We start from the raw sequence: 25,065 nt of genomic DNA, 5'->3' as shown, positions 1-25,065 counted from the left end.
GTGGTATAATAAACAGTAAATGATGCCGTGTGGTATAATAAACAGTCTAAATGATGCCGTGTGGTATAATAAACAGTCTAAATGATGCCGTGTGGTATAATAAACAGTCTAAATGATGCCGTGTGGTATAATAAACAGTTAAATGATGCCGTGTGGTATAATAAACAGTCTAAATGATGCCGTGTGGTATAATAAACAGTCTAAATGATGCCGTGTGGTATAATAAACAGTAAATGATGCCGTGTGGTATAATAAACAGTAAATGATGCCGTGTGGTATAATAAACAGTAAATGATGCCGTGTGGTATAATAAACAGTCTAAATGATGCCGTGTGGTATAATAAACAGTAAATGATGCCGTGTGGTATAATAAACAGTCTAAATGATGCCGTGTGGTATAATAAACAGTAAATGATGCCGTGTGGTATAATAAACAGTAAATGATGCCGTGTGGTATAATAAACAGTAAATGATGCTGTGTGGTATAATAAACAGTAAATGATGCCGTGTGGTATAATAAACAGTAAATGATGCTGTGTGGTATAATAAACAGTCTAAATGATGCCGTGTGGTATAATAAACAGTCTAAATGATGCCGTGTGGTATAATAAACAGTCTAAATGATGCCGTGTGGTATAATAAACAGTAAATGATGCCGTGTGGTATAATAAACAGTCTAAATGATGCCGTGTGGTATAATAAACAGTCTAAATGATGCCGTGTGGTATAATAAACAGTAAATGATGCCGTGTGGTATAATAAACAGTAAATGATGCCGTGTGGTATAATAAACAGTAAATGATGCCGTGTGGTATAATAAACAGTAAATGATGCCGTGTGGTATAATAAACAGTAAATGATGCCGTGTGGTATAATAAACAGTCTAAATGATGCCGTGTGGTATAATAAACAGTCTAAATGATGCCGTGTGGTATAATAAACAGTCTAAATGATGCCGTGTGGTATAATAAACAGTCTAAATGATGCCGTGTGGTATAATAAACAGTCTAAATGATGCCGTGTGGTATAATAAACAGTAAATGATGCCGTGTGGTATAATAAACAGTAAATGATGCCGTGTGGTATAATAAACAGTAAATGATGCCGTGTGGTATAATAAACAGTCTAAATGATGCCGTGTGGTATAATAAACAGTCTAAATGATGCCGTGTGGTATAATAAACAGTAAATGATGCCGTGTGGTATAATAAACAGTCTAAATGATGCCGTGTGGTATAATAAACAGTCTAAATGATGCCGTGTGGTATAATAAACAGTCTAAATGATGCCGTGTGGTATAATAAACAGTCTAAATGATGCCGTGTGGTATAATAAACAGTCTAAATGATGCCGTGTGGTATAATAAACAGTCTAAATGATGCCGTGTGGTATAATAAACAGTAAATGATGCCGTGTGGTATAATAAACAGTCTAAATGATGCCGTGTGGTATAATAAACAGTAAATGATGCCGTGTGGTATAATAAACAGTAAATGATGCCGTGTGGTATAATAAACAGTTAAATGATGCCGTGTGGTATAATAAACAGTAAATGATGCCGTGTGGTATAATAAACAGTCTAAATGATGCCGTGTGGTATAATAAACAGTAAATGATGCCGTGTGGTATAATAAACAGTAAATGATGCCGTGTGGTATAATAAACAGTAAATGATGCCGTGTGGTATAATAAACAGTAAATGATGCCGTGTGGTATAATAAACAGTAAATGATGCCGTGTGGTATAATAAACAGTAAATGATGCTGTGCATCCTAGTTTTTTATTTTAAATGACTGACTAAAGGTTGCACCTCAAATTAATGAAAGGTCTCTGGTCGGTTTGTGGCTTCATGTACATTCATTGTCACGCCGAACATGACAAATCCACTGGTTAAATGATTATTTAAATTTTTAATAAAGACACAAATAGGATTTTGTTTAGATTTTATTTGAAACCATCTGAACGCCACAGTCTGTTAGAAGAGCTGCTTTATGCCTTGGTGGGGGCTGCCTTGGTGGGGGCTGCCTTGGCGGGGGCTGCCTTGGCGGGGGCTGCCTTGGCGGGGGCTGCCTTCTTCTTGGGCTTCAGCATCTTGGCCTTGATCTGTATGTAGGGAGAGACTCTTAAAAACATGACCTGGGCAGGGTTATAATGTACACAGATGGTACTGATACGAGTAGTCAAGAGTACTACAATACGAGTCTTGGGTCCAGTTTCCCCTATTATACAGGTCTTTTATATGCAACAAACAGCCATCGGCCATCTTGGGTCCAGTTTCCCCTATTATACAGGTCTTTTATATGCAACAAACAGCCATCGGCCATCTTGGGTCCAGTTTCCCCTATTATACAGGTCTTTTATATGCAACAAACAGCCATCGGCCATCTTGGGTCCAGTTTCCCCTATTATACAGGTCTTTATATGCAACAAACAGCCATCGGCCATCTTGGGTCCAGTTTCCCCTATTATACAGGTCTTTTATATGCAACAAACAGCCATCGGCCATCTTGGGTCCAGTTTCCCCTATTATACAGGTCTTTTATATGCAACAAACAGCCATCGGCCATCTTGGGTCCAGTTTCCCCTATTATACAGGTCTTTTATATGCAACAAACAGCCATCGGCCATCTTGGGTCCAGTTTCCCCTATTATACAGGTCTTTTATATGCAACAAACAGCCATCGGCCATCTTGGGTCCAGTTTCCCCTATTATACAGGTCTTTTATATGCAACAAACAGCCATCGGCCATCTTGGGTCCAGTTTCCCCTATTATACAGGTCTTTTATATGCAACAAACAGCCATCGGCCATCTTGGGTCCAGTTTCCCCTATTATACAGGTCTTTTATATGCAACAAACAGCCATCGGCCATCTTGGGTCCAGTTTCCCCTATTATACAGGTCTTTTATATGCAACAAACAGCCATCGGCCATCTTGGGTCCAGTTTCCCCTATTATACAGGTCTTTTATATGCAACAAACAGCCATCGGCCATCTTGGGTCCAGTTTCCCCTATTATACAGGTCTTTTATATGCAACAAACAGCCATCGGCCATCTTGGGTCCAGTTTCCCCTATTATACAGGTCTTTTATATGCAACAAACAGCCATCGGCCATCTTGGGTCCAGTTTCCCCTATTATACAGGTCTTTTATATGCAACAAACAGCCATCGGCCATCTTGGGTCCAGTTTCCCCTATTATACAGGTCTTTTATATGCAACAAACAGCCATCGGCCATCTTGGGTCCAGTTTCCCCTATTATACAGGTCTTTGTATGCAACAGAGAGCCACGGTCGGCCATTTTGGTGGTATACTCACAGCCGGGTCATGCAGCAGGATGGCTTGACGTCTGGCTGTCTTGGCGTAGGGGTTCAGCTTCATCATTATTCTCAGGTTCTTCAGAGGGTTCTTCTTCAGGACTCTGCGTCTGATCTTCTTGCTGTGAGGAGACATGAGACGAGGTCAGTAGGAGGGACAACCTGTTGAGAAAGGTAGCATGCCAAGAGACACGCCACACCCTAAATACGGCACTACTTTTGACCAAAACAGTCAACTTGGCCCTGATCAAATGCAGTGCACTGTGTTTGGGAATGAGTGGGTTCATTTGGGATTGCAATCTTATCATGCTCAGGACCCCCAATTAAAAATCTGGATTCAGAAACACGGACCTGAAGTGGAACCTCATCACAGCTTCACGTCACAGTGGAGGATAACGTACTACAGTACCCATAATGCTCTGTACTACAGTACCCATAATGCTCTGTACTATATAAAGCGAGGGAGGGAGGGGTTAGGTCTTACTTTGGTGCACGAAGTGCTTTCTGGATCTCCTCACTCTTCAGAATCCTGCTCAGATCTGTGTTGGTCATCTTGTGCATGGGCAGACTGGAGGACACAGAGGACAGACAGGACACAGAGGACAGACAGGACACAGAGGACAGACAGGACACAGAGGACAGAATACAACTGTTAGGAAGCAGCATGTGGTTTAGCAACAGGAACATTGTTGAAGACAGTAATCAAAACTCAGAACTTCTGGTAGATATCAGGATTCAGAAACACGGACCGAAGTAGAAGCTCATCACTGTAGGAATTAAATAAACTCTCAAACGCTTGTTATTAACTCTGCACACTTTTACAACCCTCCAGATTACTAACATCAACCCCTGGGGGATTTAACCGGCTGGGACGCCGCGTATAAACTCTCGTTTTACTTACTTGTAGTCTACCTTGAGAGTGGCAGACTTGCGCCAGGTTCCGTAGAGCTGGTCCAGCTTGCGGAAAGCCGACTCGGTCCAGATACAGAAACGACCAACGTGACCTCCGGGGGCGAGCCTCAGCAGATTCAGCTTGTTCACGTTCTGCAGGGTGATACCTGGGTGAAAAGAGCGGCAAAATACAAAAATGGAGTAAACGTGCTGATAATTTAGCAGACGCTCAAAATCTACAGAGGAAAAAATTGACACCAGAAAGAAAAGTTAAAACGTTACAGAACTAGTATCCATTGACGTTTGTATTGGGTTTTGTTCCGACGCAAAAAAAAATCTATAAAATAAAACCATCATGACTGATATCAGGTTGGACTCGGAACTTAAAATCATGATTTCCACGAACATGGACCTGAATGGGAATCGGAACTTCCATTGGCACCAGGGTCCCCCTCTACCCCCCCATCACCCACCAGGGTCCCCTCTACCCCCCCCCCCCCACCCGGGTCCCCTCTACCCCGCCAACCCCCCACCAGGGTCCCCTCTAACCCCCCCATCACCCACCCGGGTCCCCTCTACCCCGCCCCACCCGGGTCCCCTCTACCCGCGCCCCCCCCCTAACCCCCCCCACCAGGGTCCCCTCTAGCCCCCCCCACACCAGGGTCCCCTCTAGCCCCCCCCCACCAGGGTCCCCTCTAACCCCCCCCCCACCCGGGTCCCCTCTAGCCCCCCCCCACCCACCAGGGTCCCCTATACCCCACCAGGGTCCCCTATAGCCCCCCCACCACCCACCAGGGTCCCCTATACCCCACCAGGGTCCCCTATAGCCCCCCCACCACCCACCAGGGTCCCCTCTAGCCCACCAGGGTCCCCTAATGCCCCCCTATACCCCACCAGGGTCCCCTCTAGCCCCCCACCACCCACCAGGGTCCCCTCTAGCCCCCCACCACCCACCAGGGTCCCCTATACCCCACCAGGGTCCCCTATAGCCCCCCACCACCCACCAGGGTCCCCTCTAGCCCCCCACCACCCACCAGGGTCCCCTCTAGCCCACCAGGGTCCCCTCTAGCCCACCAGGGTCCCCTCTAGCCCCCCACCACCCACCAGGGTCCCCTATACCCCACCAGGGTCCCCTATACCCCACCAGGGTCCCCTATACCCCACCAGGGTCCCCTCTAGCCCCCCACCACCCACCAGGGTCCCCTATAACCCACCAGGGTCCCCTCTAACCCACCAGGGTCCCCTCTAGCCCCCCCACCACCCACCAGGGTCCCCTCCCTAGCCCACCAGGGTCCCCTCTAGCCCCCCCCACCACCCACCAGGGTCCCCTATACCCCCCACCAGGGTCCCCTATACCCCACCAGGGTCCCCTCTAGCCCCCCACCACCCACCAGGGTCCCCTATACCCCACCAGGGTCCCCTATACCCCACCAGGGTCCCTGTAGCCAGTACACACCAGGGATGTTTCTGAAGGCCTTGGTAACACCTTGGTCTTGGTTGTAGATGATGCACGGTCCTTTGCGCTGGATACGCCTGCGATTCCTCATCTTACCTTTACCAGCTCGCATGCGCTGTGACGCGTACACCTGCACACACACCCAGAGGACACACGTTTAGCATCTCGAAGCCAACAGGAGGAGACAACAGCTGTGTTTGTATCTGGCTAAAAATCAGTATTCAGGCTCAGGACTCCAATTAAAATCAGGATTCAGAAACACGGACCTGAAGTGGAACCTCATCACAGCTTCACGTCACAGTGGAGGATAACGTACTACAGTACCCATAATGCTCTGTACTACAGTACCCACACTGCTCTGTACTACAGTACCCACACTGCTCTGTACTACAGTACCCACACTGCTCTGTACTACAGTACCCACACTGCTCTGTACTACAGTACCCACACTGCTCTGTACTAAGTCTAGCTATTACTAACCTTCTTGATGTCGTTCCAGGCCTTGAGTTTCTTCAACAGCAGCACAGCCTCCTTTGTCTTCTTGTAACCTTCCACTTTATCATCAACCACCAGGGGGACCTCTGGGATCTCCTCAATGCGGTGTCCTGAAGGGGAGGGAGAGAGAAGGGGAGAGAGAGAGAAGGGGAGAGAGAGAGAGAGAGAGAGAGAGAAGGGGAGAGAGAGAGAAGGAGAGAGAGAGAGAAGGGGAGAGAGAGAGAGAAGGGGAGAGAGAGAGAAGGGGAGAGAGAGAGAAGGGGAGAGAGAGAGAAGGGGAGAGAGAGAGAAGGGGAGAGAGAGAGAAGGGGAGAGAGAGAGACAGAGAGAGAGAGAGAGAGAGAGAGAGAGAGAGAAGGGGAGAGAGAGAGAGAGAGAGAGAGAGAGAGAGAGAGAGAGAGAGAGAGAGAGAGAAGAGGAGAGAGAGGATTCAGATTGTTGTCGTACAGTTCATTTTATGTTATAATTCTACACGTTATTTTGATCAGAATTACAAAAAAACATATCCTGTCGGTGTGTGACGTTATCGTTAGAAGCCACGCTGTAGACGGTGTTTTTTTTGTCGCTGCGTCAGTACCATGCACAAAGTAGCCTGGCTAGCTAAATACAGCCCCCCGAGGAGATTCAGACAAACTGAAGTCGTATACGACGAGTGACATTTGACGTAAACTAACGAAAGTAAAACAAATTCTAGTACCGAAACTGTTTTGTCATGTTCCTAGTATTGAAAAGTACTGCCGTATCGGTATACCGGGCTAACGGCTACAGCTTCTCTAGTACGGGCACATTAAGACATCTTGCTCAGAATTAATATTTCGTCAACCCGCCGTGCCAGCTTTAAGAAGGTCGGCAAACCGTCACTGCACACAGAGTCAGACGCAAATTACACCATCACAGCAAGTCTTACGGATCAACATTTAAAAAGCCCGTGATTAATTAGGATTTTATTTAGTTGGGAGGGGGATTTAACCTGTCGGGGATAGGGGGCAGTATTTGCACAGCCGGATAAAAAAAAAACGTACCCGATTTAATCTGGTTATTACTCCTGCCCAGAAACTAGAATATAATTATTGGCTTTGGATACACCCTAAAGTTTCTAAAACTGTTTGAATGGTGTCTGTGAGTATAACAGAACTCATATGGCAGGCCAAAACCTGAGAAGATTCCATACAGGAAGTGGCCTGTGTCTGACAATTTCTTGGGCTTCTCGACTCTCTTTATTGAAAACTGAGGATCTCTGCTGTAACGTGACACTTCCTACGGCTCCCATAGGCTCTCAGAAGGCGGGAAAAAGCTGAATGATGTAATTCCAGCCCCAGGCTGAAAAACATTAGCGCCTTTGGTAAGTGGTCTATCAGAGGACAATGAGACTGAGGCGCTAGCACGAGGCGACCCCATGTTTTTATATTCTCTCTCTTTGTACTAAAACACAGATTCCCGGTCGGAATATTATCGCTTTTTCACGAGAAAAATGGCCTAAAAATTGTTTTTAAACAGCGGTTGACATGCTTCGAAGTACGGTAATGGAATATTTAGAATTTTTTTGTCACGAAACGCGTCGTGCGCGTCACCCTTCTTTACACTTCGGATAGTGTCTTGAACGCACGAACAAAACAGAGGATATTTGAACATAACTATGGATTATTTTGAACCAAACCAACATTTGTTATTGAAGTAGAAGTCCTTGGAGTGCATTCTGACGAAGAACTGCAAAGGTAATCAAATTTTTCTTATAGTAAATCTGACTTTGGTGAGGGCTAAACTTGGTGGGTGTCTAAATAGCTAGCCCTGTGATGCCGGGCTATCTACTGAGAATATTGCAAAATGTGCTTTCACCGAAAAGCTATTTTAAAATCTGACATAGCGAGTGCATAGAGGAGTTCTGTATCTATAATTCTTAAAATAATTGTTATGCTTTTTGTGAACGTTTATCGTGAGTAATTTAGTAAATTCACCGGAGGTTTGCAGGGGGTATGCTAGTTCTGAACGTCACATGCTAATGTAAAAAGCTGGTTTTTGATATAAATATGAACTTGATTGAACAAAACATGCATGTATTGTATAACATAATGTCCTAGGTGTGTCATCTGATGAAGATCATCAAAGGTTAGTGTTGCATTTAGCTGTGGTTTGGGTTTTTGTGACATATGCTAGCTTGAAAAATGGGTGTCTGATTATTTCTGGCTTGGTACTCTGCTGACATAATCTAATGTTTTGCTTTCGTTGTAAAGCCTTTTTGAAATCGGACAGTGTGGTTAGATTAACGAGAGTCTTGTCTTTAAAATGGTGTAAAATAGTCATATGTTTGAGAAATTGAAGTAACAGCATTTCTAAGGTATTTGAATATCGCGCCACGGGATTCCACTGGCTGTTGAGTAGCCCATAGAGTTTAAGGGACATGTCAGTGAAGACCACTTCTTCCAAGGCAATAGGAGACAACACATTTCTCTATACTCAAAATCAGCAGGCAGAAGAATGATACCTAAACCAAATTAGGCTGGGACAAAACGCTACAGCCTGCAAGTGACTTCAGTTTCCTACAGATAGTCCTACGTCTTTCCCTCTTTGTCAATTTGTATGTTTTTTTTTTATCCGGGATCGTTTACCATAATACCCTGGCACGGTGTATTTTATCCCAATAGCCAGAAGGGGGAGCCATGGGAAGAATTGACCTACAGAAAAATCAGCCGTAGCAATAAATTCATTTTAGACAATAGATATACTTCCAGTTAAAGCAAATGGACTATTATTCCATCTGAGGTTGAATTGATTTGAATGTTCTGTTAATGGTTTTTATCAATGGAAGAAAATAGATCTACTCCCAGAAATTGGAAACGATAGTGATTCCATAAGTAGAGATGGAGTCCTGAGAGGCAGTAGGGCTGAATTGGTTAGATTTATTTTATAACTTGAGATAAAGCTTGTAATTTATATAAAAAAACATAGAAACCCATTCTATCAAGATGATTCTCAACAAGAAATGTAAAAATGTTCAAGGTTAAATGGAAAATTACATATTTGGGGTGCCGTAAAGAAAAAACCAAAGTGTGCTACATTAAAGGATGACAGGTGGCGTACCTTTGGACATGACAAGAGCGGGCAGAGCGGAAGCAGCCAGGGCGGAGCAGATGGCGTAACGCTTCTGGGTGGTGTTGATCCTACGGTGCCAGCGGCGCCAGGTCTTGGTGGGGGCGAACATACGACCTCCACGACACATCTACAGTCACAGGGGGTCAAGGAAACGTTTGCGGAGCTACTGGATGAAGAAACGTCGCTTCTTCAAGGAGCTCGATTACCGACACTTTTATAACCAAGGTATCGGCATGACTATGTGTTCTTTGGTGCGGGAAACGGGACCTGAAATGTGTTTGCGAGTATCTTGCTCAGACTCAAGGTTCGTCAGCCGCTTGTGCCAGCATTTGACATCAGGCATAACGTCACCGATCACAGCGTAGGACGCAAATTACACCATCACCGCAAGCCTCGGGAATGTCTGTTTAAACTCAGCATGTACCACCTACATGGGCTGTGTTCCATTAGGCGACACAAATGGATGAAAAATACATTTACATTTTAGTCATTTAGCAGACGCTCTTATCCAGAGCGACTTACAGTAGTGAATGCATACATTTCATACAATATCACACTTTTTTTTTCTCTGTGCTGGCCCCCCGTGGGAATCGAACCCACAACCCTGGCGTTGCAAACACCATGCTCTACCAACTGAGCTACAGGGAAATACAAAACCATTAGGTGCCAACCGTATTTCTACAATAAAACGCAGTTGATTGCAAAAACGTTTTGTTGAGATGAGCCCTAATGAACACAAACATGGCCCATTTAGACATGGTGAGATTCACAAGGGGACAATAAAGGAAAACATACCTTATTTTTTTCTCAACCAAATTTGTATTTGGGATGTATTACCATGTTTTGGAGCACATGCTTGTAGAAAGGGCAAAGTATTAAGTGTTGTGATACAGGTCTTTGGGAGGTTGTACACAAGAAATTGAATCACAACATTTTAATTACTTTTTTTTGGCGACTTAAGCGATACCTCTCCCTCCATTCTACCGAGAAAAAGATGGATAGTGGAAACCACTTGAGTCGCAACAAATTTAATATAACATTGCAGATAAAGTTTGGAATTAAGAGTTTCATGTGTACAAAACGTAAAGACCTGCATCACTAGTTTCAGTTTGTAAAAAGACTGTATTTGAGAGTTTCTGTTCAGTTTTAAACAAGCTCCCATAATGCAGAAGGTGGATGAGGAAGTCAATTTCTGGTTTGAGATAAGAGTTTTTCAAACCAAAACAAAAAAACGAATGAAATCTTAAATGGTCTGGACAGTTATAACATGCCATTTGAATATTTTAAAATAAAAAAAAATACAGCTTTGGTTGTGAAAAGTAAACTTTTCCTTTAAGATCCATGTTAAACTGTCAGAGAGGATACATTGCCGAAAGCTCCCTGACCGGAGCGGTGGGTACCACCTCCCCTCACGCGGGGAATACGGGCCACAGCTCTGCCTGTACCCCAGGACTCAGCACTGGTCTGGTGACCTGTAATACAAAAACATTAGAAAATATCCTGAATAAAGATTATAAAAAGCAACAATGAGATCGTTCAAATAAAAAGACATCGGTCAATAAAAATGTAATTCATTAGGCCCTAATCTATGGATTTCACAGGCCTGGGAATAGAGCTCTCTACCTGTTGATCAGGATCCATAAAAAATACAAGTTGGACTTGGAACAGAAAACCAGCCGGCATCTGGTGTGACGACTATTTGCCTCATGCAGAACTTGAATATTAAGTTATGAGGAATTTTTTCAGTCCATAAAACCAACAGTTTACATGTGTTTATATATACACACACACATTCCTCCCCCCCCCCAGTGGTACAGGTGAAAGCCCTTCAGAACTTCTAGTATAATCAGGGTTCAGAAACACGGACCGAAGTTATAACTCATCACCAAAGCGTTTCACCTGTATCCAAAGAAATTGCTTATTTGATTGACTAAATGTTGAAAAGACCACTCACCTGCCAGTCCGCTGACGGCATAGGGCTGACGACTGTTCTTGCGCATGTTGGTGTGCACGAAGTTGACAATGTCGGGGCGGATGGGAGCCTTGAACACTGCGGGCATGACAACATTTTTGCCTGAGCTTTCTCCTTTCTCGGAGTAGATCGAGATTAAAGGCCGGGCACAAGCCTGTGGGAGAACACAATCAGATGCATGTTCAGCAAAATTATTACAACGTACCTAATCGCATGTAGCTAACTAGCCAACGACACGCTACATGTCAAACGATTAACGTTAGCTAACTACATGAGGTTTAATGGTTTATCTTGCTCAGACTCAGTTGTCGTCATTCAATTGCGCCAGCATATGACAATAGGCATTTGTCGACTGATCGCAAAGTAGGACGCAAATTACACCATCATAGCAAGTACATGTAAAAAATAAAAAAATAAATCCCGATTTTCTCAGTCCCGCTAGCCACCATGCTAGTAGCTAGGTAACCACGCTAACCAGAAAACGTGTTGTCTTTGGATTCATTATCTGTAGTTGGCTAATTTACGCAATTGCATAAGTGATCTATAGTTCACTAAGTACATATTCAAAACAGTTGCATGAAGAAATGTGTACTGTTCTACGAACTTCACGTATATTTTAATAAGAAAACCCGGCTGGCTATACGGCCTGTGGTTGAAAGGAAAGCAACACGTGTGACTTGGCTAGAACACTGCACAGACAAAATGGCTCCTCGTGTAAACTTCATTTCAGATTCACCGTAAATAATACGTTTAATTATATTGGCGAGAGAAGTCTTTGTTTATTTTTGTTTATTTTGCAATATCGATTGATTGCTAATGTTAAATAGTACTTGTTAATAGAAAAGGCTAGGATTCTCACCATTTTATCCTTTTTTTAAGTCTCGGCTCGCCTCGAACCACGCTCCTCACTCAATGGCGGCCACAGTAGAAAAGGAAGTTGGTACTGCAGCTCACAGGACAACATATGCTTCCGACAGCGTCACACTTCCGACAAACTGAAACGTTCAATGAATTCAATACTACGTAGAATACTATTTTTTTTGTATAATATTTTTTTTAGATTCTAAGTGAATTATACGTACTCTTTTTTTTTTTACTTATAAACATGTAATATCTAACTTGAAATACTATATACAACGACGAAAACAAGTTTTATAAAAAATGAGATTACATAGGTCCCTTACTGCGCAGTACAGCGGAGGAAACAAGTGTGGTGACCGGACTACTTTCGTGATAACTATTTCCTGGAATTATATATTTTTATTTTTTTTCTTCTTAAATGTAACTACCACACGGGCCAGTTGTGTGAAAATAGGTATTTTTTTTTTTTTTATCTTACTCGTCTTTGTAAAAAAAAAAATATATATATATATATTAATAGATTAAAAATATTTTGTGTTCGTACTTCCGACGGATGACGTCAAGCGTTCACTGGCTGTATTGGCGCGAACGTCAAAATTCAACCATAGCAACCGCGCTAACTTTTATTTAGTATTTCTGTTTCTGACTTCACAACACCAACTAAAGTACTATTTTTGGTAACTAACTACCCAATTAAATGGGCTCCAAGATGATCATCACCGATGCTGTACAGTTTTCGAAAATGCTTCGGTGAGTTATCGTTTTTCCAAATGTGTGGCTAGCTAATTAACTCTGTCTCCTGTTTGTTATTCTTTACTGAAGTTAACGTTAGCTAGATAACACAGGTACACAGCTAGATAACACAGGTACACAGCTAGATAACACAGGTACACGGCTAGATAACACAGGTACACAGCTAGATAACACAGGTACACAGCTAGATAACACAGGTACACGGCTAGACAACACAGGTACACAGCTAGATAACACAGGTACACAGCTAGATAACACAGGTACACAGCTAGATAACACAGGTACACGGCTAGATAACACAGGTACACGGCTAGATAACACAGGTACACGGCTAGATAACACAGGTACACGGCTAGATAACACAGGTACACAGCTAGATAACACAGGTACACAGCTAGATAACACAGTTACACAGCTAGATAACACAGGTACACAGCGAGATAACACAGGTACACAGCTAGATAACACAGGTACACAGTTAGCTAACACAGTTACACAGCTAGCTAACACAGTTACACAGCTAGATAACACAGTTACACAGCTAGCTAACACAGTTACTCAGCTAATTAGCTAGCTAATCAGTGATTAGTGCGTTAGCTAGCTAATCAGTGATTCGTGTCAACTGTAAAGTTTGGTGGAGGAGGAATAATGCTCTAGGCCCCTTAGTTCCAATGAAAGGAAATCTTAATGCTACAGCAAACTATGACATACTAGACGATTCTGTGCTTCCCACTTTGTGGCAACCATGTAACGTTTTATAAGAGGAATACAGAGGATGGAAGAGATGGCCAGCAGAGATGCATGAATTGCGCAAGAAAGGAACAGTGAAGACAGAGATTTATGTGTAAATTAGAAGTGAATTCAGGCTCAGCTGTTACTCCACCATTCGCATGCTAGCCTACAGTGAATTTAGGCTACCACCACCAGGGCTATGCAAGCCAGACCAATTTTTTTGTTGTTGTTGTTGTCTGATGCACGTTTTGTGCCAATGAATTGAACATAGCCAAATGTCATTTTAATTACATGTGCAATTAAGTATAATGTCTAGGGATATTTAATTAAATCCTGGTTGATGGCCATAGGCAACAGATTGCAAAGCAGAGAGAATCCCCATTCCCCACTGAGCTCATTTTTGGAAATGGAAAGTTCACGTTCTCATCCATAAACCCATATCACGTATAAGTGTGGTGTCCAGCAGCTCACACCGGCAGGATGGGGCAGGTTTTTCCATTAGGAGGGACGTCGAACACGGATCGCTAAAATAATGATTATACTCACATTTCCTCAATGTTAAATATTAGGCGTATGGGGGACACCTATAGATTTGGCAGCGAAGCATTAATGATCAGTGTAGCCTTTATGGTCAAGACATGATGTTACATTATCTTCACTAGAATAAAAACCACCAGGCTTCCGGAAAAAACTCAATTTAATGATATATATACATTTATTTATTTATTTTACAGAATTACAGGGGGCAGTTTAGAAAAATGACTAAAGTGCAAATCTTCCTCTGGAATTTACCACATGCTGGGATAATAATTACATAACTAACGTCTCTACTAATACTATAGCTGTCTCTACCCCTTCAAACTACCCTTGTTAATTCATTTGAAAGGAAACTTTATTTTAGCATTACGCTATAATGTAGCCTATGCCTACTTTCTGATGGCCTACAGCCAAGATTTGAAGGTGAGCCTAGGCTTTGAATATGTTTTTAGGACACATGTGATTTGTGTGTCTTTGGTGGCTTTGATTGATGAGTCCTTTTAGAGTGTGTGTGTGTGAGATCAAATCAATCAAACTTTATTTGTCACATGTGCCGAATACAACAAGTGTAGACTTTACTGTGAACTGCTTACTTACAAGCCCTTTAACCAACAGTGCAGTTCAAGATAGAGTTATGAAAATATTTACCAAGTAGACTCAAATAAAAAGTAATGATTAAAAAGTAACACAATAACAATAACAAAGCTATATACAGAGGGCATCGGTACCGAGTCTGTGTGCAGGGGTAGAGGTTACCTCAACTAATCTGTACATGTAGGTGGGGGGGGGTGGTCAATGTAAATTGTCCGGTGGCGATATGATTAATTGTTCAGCAGTCTTATGGCTTGAGGGTAGAAGCTGTTGAGGAGCCTTTTGGTCCTAGACTTGGCGCTCCGGTACCACTTGCTCTGCGCTAGCAGAGAACAGTCTATAACTTGGGTGACTGGAGTCTCTGACAATTTTATGTGCTTTCCTCTGACACTGCCTGTTATATAGGTCCTGGATGGCAGGGAGCTTGGCCCCAGTGATGTACTGGGCCATTCGCACTACCCTCTGTAGCGCCTTACGGTCAGATACCGAGCAGTTGCCATACCAGGTGGTGATGCAACCAGTCAGGGTGCTCTCGATGGTGCAGCTGTAGAACCTTTTGAGGATATGGGAACCCATGCCAAATCTTTTCAGTCTCCTGAGAGGGAATAGGTTTTGTCGTGACCTCTTCACGAATGTCTTGGTATGTTTGGACCATGTTAATTTGTTGGTGATGTGGACACCAAGAAAATTGAAACTCTCGACCCGCTCCAGCTTTATCACACAGTCATCCAGAATGGCTGGTGCTCTCATGCATGCTTCAGTGTTGCTTGCCTCGAAGCGAGCATAAAAGGCATTTAGCTCGTCTGGTAGGCTCGTATCACTGGGCAGCTCGTGGCTGGGTTTCCCTTTGTAGACCTTAATAGTTTTCAAGCACTGCCACATCCGACGAGCGTCAGAGCCGGTGTAGTAGGATTCAATCTTAATCCTGTATTGACGCTTTGCCTGTTTGATGGTTCGTCTGAGGGCATAGCGGGATTTCTTATAACCATCCGGATTAGTGTCCCGCTCCTTGAAAGTGGCAGCTCTAGCCTTTAGCTCGATGCGGATGTTGCCTGTAATCCATGGCTTCGAGTAAGCTAATTCTCTCTGTTTATTCAGAAAGTTACATAGAGGAGCCTGTCTGGGCTCCATCTCTTAAATAATAAGAGATGATGGACAAATAATATAACTGAAACGAGCATAACAAATGATAAAAAATATAAGCGAGTTATGATGATCAGCGTAATGTGCGAGGAATGACGACAGGTTGCCAGTTTTGCGCTTTCTTTCCTCTCGTAAATGGGGTGCAGCTGAAGCAAACGTAGTTCGATTGAATCTTGTGTGCTAATATTCTCCATTATTTATTTCTCTCGTTACTAACTCCTCTCCAGCCACTTTGTACAACATTATCTTTCCATTGACACTGCCTTTCTCACAAGGGGATATTACCACATCAGCTCGTAACGGTATTTGTTTGTTGTCCTTCTTTTAAAAAATGTGAATTATAAATTTGCGTACACCCCATGTTCCGTAACATTGCCATGGAAAATCTGAATGTTGTTTCCAACTACCAATCAGCAACTGAACGTTGAGTGTAACGTTAGCTAAAGAGACTGGTACCCAGGGTAGTCAAGGCCAGGTATGTACTTCTGAAAAAAATATATAAATAAAAATGGAGCTACAAGTAACCAATTTAAAAAATAAAAGTTTTGTCTGGATATAATCTATATCGTTTTGGACAAAGTGTTCATGCGCCTCCAGAGTTTTCTTGTACGTTTTTATTTATACCTTTTTTTGGAAGTATGAACAGGGAGTGAAGGCATTAAATGACTGTTGCTCAGCGACACTCTATATTTGCTGAGTATTGGTCACTAACGTATTTTGTCTAATGGGACAATTACTGGTAGCTAACTTGGCTAGAGAGGATACTTGTTATGTTCATAATCACCTCCTCTGCCCAGATACTGGTTCAGCTAATCAGCAATGTTTATTTATTTTTATACATTTATGATTTTAGGACTCTTCAAGATGAATGCAAAGACTCCTGTATATATGAGGAAGACATCCAGATACTGAGAGTGAATGGAGAGAAACATCTCCACCACATCTACAGGGGCGACCGACCAGTCTTCATCTGTGAGAAAACGGTAAATTCTGCTCTATTGGAGAGATTTCCAATCAATCCACCCTATTTATTGAGTATCTTTGCATTATTTGTTTTGTATTACTCTACTGTATTTCCATTGGACAATCAATTCACCCAATCCTTCTAATATTGAGCCACTATTTTACTGTGTTGTCGTGGTAATCTCATCCTCTGTAATCTGACAAGGCCCCACGGATCGACTCTGAAGATGACAAAATGGATGAGACTCACTCTGACGATGAGACAAATCGTGAAGTCAAGATAGAGTTGGGGCCACAGCCTCTCACCATCATGAAAGCAAGGTCTCCTCCTCCATCTCCTCCATCTTCTCCTCCTCCATCTCCTCCATCTTCTCCTCCTCCATCTCCTCCATCTTCTCCTCCTCCATCTTGTTGTTCTCCTCCTCCATCTTCTCCTCCTCCATCTTGTTGTTCTCCTCCTCCATCTTGTTGTTCTCCTCCTCCATCTTGTTGTTCTCCTCCTCCATCTTGTTGTTCTCCTCCTCCATCTTGTTGTTCTCCTCCTCCATCTTGTTGTTCTCCTCCTCCATCTTGTTGTTCTCCTCCTCCATCTTGTTGTTCTCCTCCTCCATCTTGTCCTCCTCCATCTTGTCCTCCTCCATCTTGTCCTCCTCCATCTTCTCCTCCTCCATCTTCTCCTCCATCTTGTTGTTGTCCTCCTCCATCTTGTTGTTGTCCTCCTCCATCTTGTCCTCCTCCATCTTGTCCTCCTCCATCTTGTTGTTGTCCTCCTCCATCTTCTCCTCCTCCATCTTCTCCTCCTCCATCTTGTCCTCCTCCATCTTGTCCTCCTCCATCTTGTCCTCCTCCATCTTGTTGTTGTCCTCCTCCATCTTGTTGTTGTCCTCCTCCATCTTCTCCTCCTCCATCTTCTCCTCCTCCATCTTGTTGTTGTTCTTCTAGTGTTAGTAGTGTTTCTACATTTTACAATTGTATTAACATGGAATATGAAACCATGGTAATAACACCCTGTCTGTTTGTCACTATATCTGTTCAGATGTTGAGCTGTGTTCTCTGCTTACAGGCAGCTGTTGTCTTGGTACACAATGTCTCAGAACAGCATTGTATCTCCAGCGGTGTCCCCAGCCGCCCTGCTCCCTCCAGCGGTGTCCCCAGCCGCCCTGGTCCCTCCAGCGGTCTCCCCAGCCGCCCTGGGCCCTCCAGCGGTTTCCCCAGCCGCCAGCGGTGTCCCTGGTCCCTCCAGCGGTCTCCCCAGCCCCACTGCTTCCTCTCTGGGTGCGGTGTGACATGGCCGACCCTGCTCGTACCACCTGGTTAGGAGCAGAGACCGCCTGCACCGGCAACAAAGTCTCTGGTGTCAAGCTATACGCCGTCACATGTGCAGGTAAGGGCCAGAGTAGAGACACGCGTTAATTTAAGAGCTTATATCATAAACCATTGAAATTCATGGTTTCAGTAGATGATTGATCTTTGATGTTGTTTATCGTACATGTTCAGGTTCGACTGTGGACAAGGGCTCATTCATCACTTTAGATGAGCTGAAACAGGAACACAAGAACAGACATCATCCGTCCATGGTAAGGCCTGGCTCCTAGTCCTCCCTGTTTCTCTTGTATTTCACTGTCTGGGACTGTCAGTGCTGAGCTAGGTAGACTGGCTGAGACTGTCAGTGCTGAGCTAGGTAGACTGGCTGGGACTGTCAGTGCCGAGCTAGGTAGACTGGCTGGGACTGTCAGTGCCGAGCTAGGTAGACTGGCTGAGACTGTCAGTGCTGAGCTAGGTAGACTGGCTGAGACTGTCAGTGCTGAGCTAGGTATACTGGCTGGGACTGTCAGTGCCGAGCTAGGTAGACTGGCTGGGACTGTCAGTGCTGAGCTAGGTAGACTGGCTGAGACTGTCAGTGCTGAGCTAGGTAGACTGGCTGAGACTGTCAGTGCTGAGCTAGGTAGACTGGCTGAGACTGTCAGTGCTGAGCTAGGTAGACTGGCTGGGACTGTCAGTGCCGAGCTAGGTAGACTGGCTGAGACTGTCAGTGCTGAGCTAGGTAGACTGGCTGAGACTGTCAGTGCTGAGCTAGGTAGACTGGCTGAGACTGTCAGTGCTGAGCTAGGTATACTGGCTGGGACTGTCAGTGCTGAGCTAGGTAGACTGGCTGGGACTGTCAGTGCCGAGCTAGGTAGACTGGCTGAGACTGTCAGTGCCGAGCTAGGTAGACTGGCTGAGACTGTCAGTGCCGAGCTAGGTATACTGGCTGAGACTGTCAGTGCTGAGCTAGGTATACTGGCTGAGACTGTCAGTGCCGAGCTAGGTAGACTGGCTGAGACTGTCAGTGCCGAGCTAGGTAGACTGTCTGGGACTGTCAGTGCCGAGCTAGGTAGACTGGCTGGGACTGTCAGTGCTGAGCTAGGTATACTGGCTGGGACTGTCAGTGCTGAGCTAGGTATACTGGCTGGGACTGTCAGTGCCGAGCTAGGTATACTGGCTGAGACTGTCAGTGCTGAGCTAGGTATACTGGCTGGGACTGTCAGTGCTGAGCTAGGCTGACTGGCTGGGACTGTCAGTGCCGAGCTAGGTATACTGGCTGGGACTGTCAGTGCCGAGCTAGGTAGACTGGCTGGGACTGTCAGTGCTGAGCTAGGTATACTGGCTGAGACTGTCAGTGCTGAGCTAGGTAGACTGGCTGGGACTGTCAGTGCCGAGCTAGGTAGACTGGCTGAGACTGTCAGTGCCGAGCTAGGTATACTGGCTGAGACTGTCAGTGCTGAGCTAGGTATACTGGCTGAGACTGTCAGTGCCGAGCTAGGCTGACTGGCTGAGACTGTCAGTGCCGAGCTAGGTAGACTGGCTGAGACTGTCAGTGCTGAGCTAGGTATACTGGCTGAGACTGTCAGTGCCGAGCTAGGCTGACTGGCTGAGACTGTCAGTGCCGAGCTAGGCTGACTGGCTGAGACTGTCAGTGCCGAGCTAGGCTGACTGGCTGAGACTGTCAGTGCCGAGCTAGGTAGACTGGCTGAGACTGTCAGTGCTGAGCTAGGTAGACTGGCTGGGACTGTCAGTGCTGAGCTAGGTAGACTGGCTGGGACTGTCAGTGCTGAGCTAGGTAGACTGGCTGGGACTGTCAGTGCTGAGCTAGGTATACTGGCTGAGACTGTCAGTGCTGAGCTAGGTATACTGGCTGAGACTGTCAGTGCTGAGCTAGGCATACTGGCTGAGACTGTCAGTGCCGAGCTAGGCTGACTGGCTGAGACTGTCAGTGCTGAGCTAGGCTGACTGGCTGGGACTGTCAGTGCTGAGCTAGGTATACTGGCTGAGACTGTCAGTGCTGAGCTAGGTATACTGGCTGAGACTGTCAGTGCTGAGCTAGGTTTACTGGCTGAGACTGTCGGTGCTGAGCTAGGCTGACTGGCTGAGACTGTCGGTGCTGAGCTAGGCTGACTGGCTGAGACTGTCGGTGCCGAGCTAGGCTGACTGGCTGAGACTGTCGGTGCCGAGCTAGGCTGACTGGCTGAGACTGTCGGTGCTGAGCTAGGCTGACTGGCTGAGACTGTCAGTGCCGAGCTAGGTAGACTGGCTGAGACTGTCAGTGCTGAGCTATATATAACTGAAACAGACCTACTCAAAACCCAGACTGTCTATGTGGTCTATATCACTTCCTTGATTCCCTGTCCTTCTTCCTCCCAGATGGTTGCAAGAGGCACAGCCCAGTACAACCTGTTTGGGTCTACTGTGGTGGAAAACACTACTATAGAATCTCAGAGCAGTGTCACAGTGGATTTCAAATGGAGCCATGTAGAGAGCATCCTAGAGGTGCCACCTCTCTCCTCTACAGCCACGCTGGTGAGTAGTCAGGTTACACTTGGACTGCAACCCTTTCCCTGTAGCTCAGTTGGTAGAGCATTATTCCTCCTGATAAGAGCCTGCTCATAACCAAATCAGCCCCTAAACTCTAGGCATTTGTGTAGATCTGACGGGTTGAATAGGTGTAAGGTGGCAGAATATTACTTAGAACCAGGGATTGGAACCAATATTAATTTCCAATCAGTTTAGTTCTGAACAGGATCGTTTTTTTAATTTTTATTTATTTAAAAAGAAAAATTCTTCTTTTCCACTGTTTCAACCAGAAAGTTAATGTTCTGAACCGGTTGAAATTGAAATTTTAAAAAAGTAACGTTTGAAATTTTGCGAGTAGGGTGAGAGAGGGTGGATGTGGAGGCTTGAAGCGCTGGGAATCTTATGACAATAATGATCTGAATTCTTCCTACGGAGGAGCGGCTTCTATGAAGGAACTTGGAATGTCTTTGAACTTCAGAGAGTTGGCTGAACGTCGGACCAGAGTTAGCTCGCTAAGCTTGTGTGTGTGCAGAGCGGCACCAGAATAAACATTTTCAAAAATAACATTGTACCTTTTTTTGGTAGTTTTTCTTATGGCTTGAATCCCATTAGCGGGATCGATATGAAGACAGCCAATGAAAGTGCTGGGCGGCAAATTCAAAACAACAGAAATCTCATGATAAAAATCCTCAAACATACAAGTATTATACACCCTTTTAAAGCTTTACTTCTTGTTAATCCAGCCACAGTGTCTGATTTCAAAAAGGCTTTACGGCGAAGGCAAACCATATGATTATGTTAGGTCAGCGCCTACACACACAAAAACACAGCCATTTTCCAGCCAAAGAGAGGAGTCACAAAAAGGAGAAATATAAAAAAAAAAAAAAAAAATCTCTTACTTGAACCGGTTCCAACCCTCTCAGATCTGGACTAGTACCCAGGATGTAGGGACGGTTTCTCTCGGATCTAGGCTAGTACCCAGGATGTAGGGACTGTTTCTCTAGGATCTAGACTAGTACCCAGGATGTAGGGACGGTTTCTCTCGGATCTAGACTAGTACCCAGGATGTAGGGACGGTTTCTCTCGGATCTAGACTAGTACCCAGGATGTAGGGACTGTTTCTCTCGGATCTAGACTAGTACCCAGGATGTAGGGACTGTTTCTCTAGGATCTGGACTAGTACCCAGGATGTAGGGACGGTTTCTCTCGGATCTAGACTAGTACCCAGGATGTAGGGACTGTTTCTCTAGGATCTAGGCTAGTACCCAGGATGTAGGGACTGTTTCTCTAGGATCTGGACTAGTACCCAGGATGTAGGGACGGTTTCTCTAGGATCTAGACTAGTACCCAGGATGTAGGGACGGTTTCTCTCGGATCTAGACTAGTACCCAGGATGTAGGGACTGTTTCTCTAGGATCTAGACTAGTACCCAGGATGTAGGGACGGTTTCTCTAGGATCTAGACTAGTACCCAGGATGTAGGGACTGCTTCTCTCGGATCTAGACTAGTACCCAGGATGTAGGGACGGTTTCTCTCGGATCTAGACTAGTACCCAGGATGTAGGGACTGTTTCTCTAGGATCTAGGCTAGTACCCAGGATGTAGGGACTGTTTCTCTAGGATCTGTACTAGTACCCAGGATGTAGGGACGGTTTCTCTCGGATCTAGACTAGTACCCAGGATGTAGGGACTGTTTCTCTAGGATCTAGGCTAGTACCCAGGATGTAGGGACGGTTTCTCTCGGATCTGGACTAGTACCCAGGATGTAGGGACGGTTTCTCTAGGATCTAGACTAGTACCCAGGATGTAGGGACGGTTTCTCTCGGATCTGGACTAGTACCCAGGATGTAGGGACTGTTTCTCTAGGATCTAGGCTAGTACCCAGGATGTAGGGACTGTTTCTCTAGGATCTAGGCTAGTACCCAGGATGTAGGGACGGTTTCTCTAGGATCTAGACTAGTACCCAGGATGTAGGGACGGTTTCTCTAGGATCTAGACTAGTACCCAGGATGTAGGGACTGTTTCTCTCGGATCTGGACTAGTACCCAGGATGTAGGGACGGTTTCTCTCGGATCTTGACTAGTACCCAGGATGTAGGGACGGTTTCTCTCGGATCTAGACTAGTACCCAGGATGTAGGGACTGTTTCTCTCGGATCTAGGCTAGTACCCAGGATGTAGGGACTGTTTCTCTCGGATCTAGACTAGTACCCAGGATGTAGGGACTGTTTCTCTAGGATCTGGACTAGTACCCAGGATGTAGGGACTGTTTCTCTAGGATCTGGACTAGTACCCAGGATGTAGGGACTGTTTCTCTCGGATCTAGGCTAGTACCCAGGATGTAGGGACTGTTTCTCTCGGATCTGGACTAGTACCCAGGATGTAGGGACTGTTTCTCTCGGATCTAGACTAGTACCCAGGATGTAGGGACTGTTTCTCTCGGATCTAGGCTAGTACCCAGGATGTAGGGACTGTTTCTCTAGGATCTGGACTAGTACCCAGGATGTAGGGACTGTTTCTCTAGGATCTGGACTAGTACCCAGGATGTAGGGACTGTTTCTCTCGGATCTAGACTAGTACCCAGGATGTAGGGACGGTTTCTCTCGGATCTAGACTAGTACCCAGGATGTAGGGACTGTTTCTCTCGGATCTGGACTAGTACCCAGGATGTAGGGACGGTTTCTCTCGGATCTGGACTAGTACCCAGGATGTAGGGACTGTTTCTCTAGGATCTGGACTAGTACCCAGGATGTAGGCACTGCTTGTTAACTCCTCCCCCCCTGCAGAATATCAAGGTGTCCAGTGGTGACATGAGAAGTCCCATGTATCCATTGTACAGAGAGCTGGAGTTTCTACAGGTTTGTGCCAAAAATAATACTTTGAAATGCCTTTTTTTTTAAGCATCCCACTGTTAGCTTGTTTTAAACCTACATTGCAATGATGTGGGTTGGGGTCAATTCCATTTAAATTCCAGCCAATTCAGGAAGTAAACTTGACAATCCAATTCAAATTCTCTTCAATGCTTTTCGATGAGGAAAGTCAACTAGGAATTTCGGTTACTTTCTGATTTTTAAATGGAATTGACCCCAAACCCCTGGTGAGCTCACCGTTCAGTCTGGTTTAACTTAGGCTGTCGCGCTATAGACCTAATGTCATGTATTAAAGCCTGTTGCTGGTTGTCAGATCCTGGCTGATGGTCTCAGGACAGGAGAGACGGACTGGATGGAACCTGAGGAGACCAGGTCTGCTGTGCAGTTGACAAGGGAATACCTGGATGGTAGGATGTTACCATTTCAGTCATTTATGCATCTCCAAAATGTTAAGCAAACATTTTATTAGGGAAAACAACTTTTCACAACTATATGAAATTAGTTGTTTTTTTAACCACTCTGAAATAAACATGTTTAAAAAAAAATAATAAAAATAATATATATATATATATATATATATATATATATATATAATCATCTTTATTCTGTCGCTCACTTCTTCTTCTCCTTTTCAGAACTGCAGAACACTGTAAAGACTCTGCGGGATCAGTCTACCAAAGAGGTATGACTGGTATCACTATCCATCTACCCCATCTCTCCCATCTACCCCATCTACCCCATCTCTCCATCTACCCCATCTCTCCATCTACCCCATCTCTCCCATCTACCCCATCTCTCCATCTACCCCATCTACCCCACTCTCCATCTACCCCATCTCTCCCATCTACCCCATCTCTCCCATCTCTCCATCTACCCCATCTCTCCCATCTCTCCCATCTCTCCATCTACCCCATCTCTCCATCTACCCCATCTCTCCATCTACCCCATCTCTCCAACTACCCCATCTCTCCAACTACCCCATCTCTCCAACTACCCCATCTCTCCAACTACCCCATCTCTCCAACTACCCCATCTCTCCAACTACCCCATCTCTCCCATCTCTCCCATCTCTCCCATCTACTCCATCTATCCCATCTCTCCCATCTACCCCATCTCTCCCATCTCTCCCATCTCTCCCATCTCTCCCATCTACCCCATCTACCCCATCTCTCCCATCTCTCCCATCTACCCCATCTCCCCCATCTACCCCATCTCTCCCATCTACCCCATCTCTCCCATCTACCCCATCTACCCCATCTACCCCATCTCTCCCATCTCTTCCATCTACCCCATCCTCTCCATCTACCCCATCTACCCCATCTCTCCCATCTACCCCATCTCTCCCATCCTCTCCATCTACCCCATCTCCCCATCTACCCCATCTACCCCATCTCCCCCATCTCCCCATCTCCCCCATCTCCCCCATCTCTCCCATCTCTCCCATCTCTCCCATCTCTCCCATCTCTCCCATCTACCCCATCTACCCCATCTCTCCCATCTCTCCCATCTACCCCATCTCTCTCCATCTACCCCATCTCTCCATCTACCCCATCTACCCCATCTCTC

General features: G+C 45.1%; 2 protein-coding genes and 7 non-coding genes across 9 annotated transcripts in view; 1 reads left to right on the top strand and 8 right to left on the bottom strand.

The window, feature by feature from the left end:
• Positions 1-1,931: 1,931 nt before the first annotated feature.
• rpl4 (ribosomal protein L4) lies at positions 1,932-12,128 on the bottom strand. The gene is given in 10 exon segments (NM_001141783.1): positions 1,932-2,103; positions 3,319-3,439; positions 3,802-3,885; positions 4,219-4,375; positions 5,665-5,794; positions 6,145-6,269; positions 9,238-9,376; positions 10,615-10,721; positions 11,204-11,375; positions 12,081-12,128. Coding segments are annotated over 10 exon segments (1,152 nt in total). The 5' UTR covers positions 12,084-12,128; the 3' UTR covers positions 1,932-1,989.
• On the bottom strand, positions 3,624-3,693 carry LOC123729960 (small nucleolar RNA SNORD18). Its single transcript, XR_006761655.1, has one exon. It is a non-coding gene; the product is annotated as a small nucleolar RNA SNORD18 (small nucleolar RNA).
• On the bottom strand, positions 4,023-4,090 carry LOC123729959 (small nucleolar RNA SNORD18). Its single transcript, XR_006761654.1, has one exon. It is a non-coding gene; the product is annotated as a small nucleolar RNA SNORD18 (small nucleolar RNA).
• Positions 5,888-5,955, bottom strand: LOC123729958 (small nucleolar RNA SNORD18). Its single transcript, XR_006761653.1, has one exon. It is a non-coding gene; the product is annotated as a small nucleolar RNA SNORD18 (small nucleolar RNA).
• Positions 6,958-7,058, bottom strand: LOC123729962 (small nucleolar RNA SNORD16). The gene has a single exon (XR_006761657.1). It is a non-coding gene; the product is annotated as a small nucleolar RNA SNORD16 (small nucleolar RNA).
• LOC123729963 (small nucleolar RNA SNORD16) lies at positions 9,540-9,638 on the bottom strand. The gene has a single exon (XR_006761658.1). It is a non-coding gene; the product is annotated as a small nucleolar RNA SNORD16 (small nucleolar RNA).
• LOC123729957 (small nucleolar RNA SNORD18) lies at positions 11,074-11,140 on the bottom strand. Its single transcript, XR_006761652.1, has one exon. It is a non-coding gene; the product is annotated as a small nucleolar RNA SNORD18 (small nucleolar RNA).
• LOC123729961 (small nucleolar RNA SNORD16) lies at positions 11,514-11,612 on the bottom strand. The gene has a single exon (XR_006761656.1). It is a non-coding gene; the product is annotated as a small nucleolar RNA SNORD16 (small nucleolar RNA).
• Positions 12,129-12,631: 503 nt separating the features above from the next.
• The window catches only part of zwilch (zwilch kinetochore protein), a 42,590-nt gene continuing 30,156 nt past the window's right edge, over positions 12,632-25,065 (top strand). Inside the window, exons 1-10 of the mRNA XM_045706262.1 lie at positions 12,632-12,832; positions 16,692-16,821; positions 17,007-17,122; positions 17,865-17,904; positions 18,017-18,185; positions 18,299-18,378; positions 20,483-20,638; positions 23,416-23,487; positions 23,813-23,906; positions 24,135-24,181. Of these exons, the coding sequence (XP_045562218.1) occupies positions 12,780-12,832; positions 16,692-16,821; positions 17,007-17,122; positions 17,865-17,904; positions 18,017-18,185; positions 18,299-18,378; positions 20,483-20,638; positions 23,416-23,487; positions 23,813-23,906; positions 24,135-24,181 (957 nt within the window). The 5' untranslated portion in view covers positions 12,632-12,779. The remainder of the gene's footprint in view (positions 12,833-16,691; positions 16,822-17,006; positions 17,123-17,864; positions 17,905-18,016; positions 18,186-18,298; positions 18,379-20,482; positions 20,639-23,415; positions 23,488-23,812; positions 23,907-24,134; positions 24,182-25,065) is intronic.

This window comes from Salmo salar, chromosome ssa23 (assembly GCF_905237065.1).
Source record: "Salmo salar chromosome ssa23, Ssal_v3.1, whole genome shotgun sequence".
In the NCBI taxonomy this organism is placed as follows: Eukaryota; Metazoa; Chordata; class Actinopteri; order Salmoniformes; family Salmonidae; genus Salmo; species Salmo salar.
This window is presented reverse-complemented; position numbering and strand designations above follow the sequence as displayed.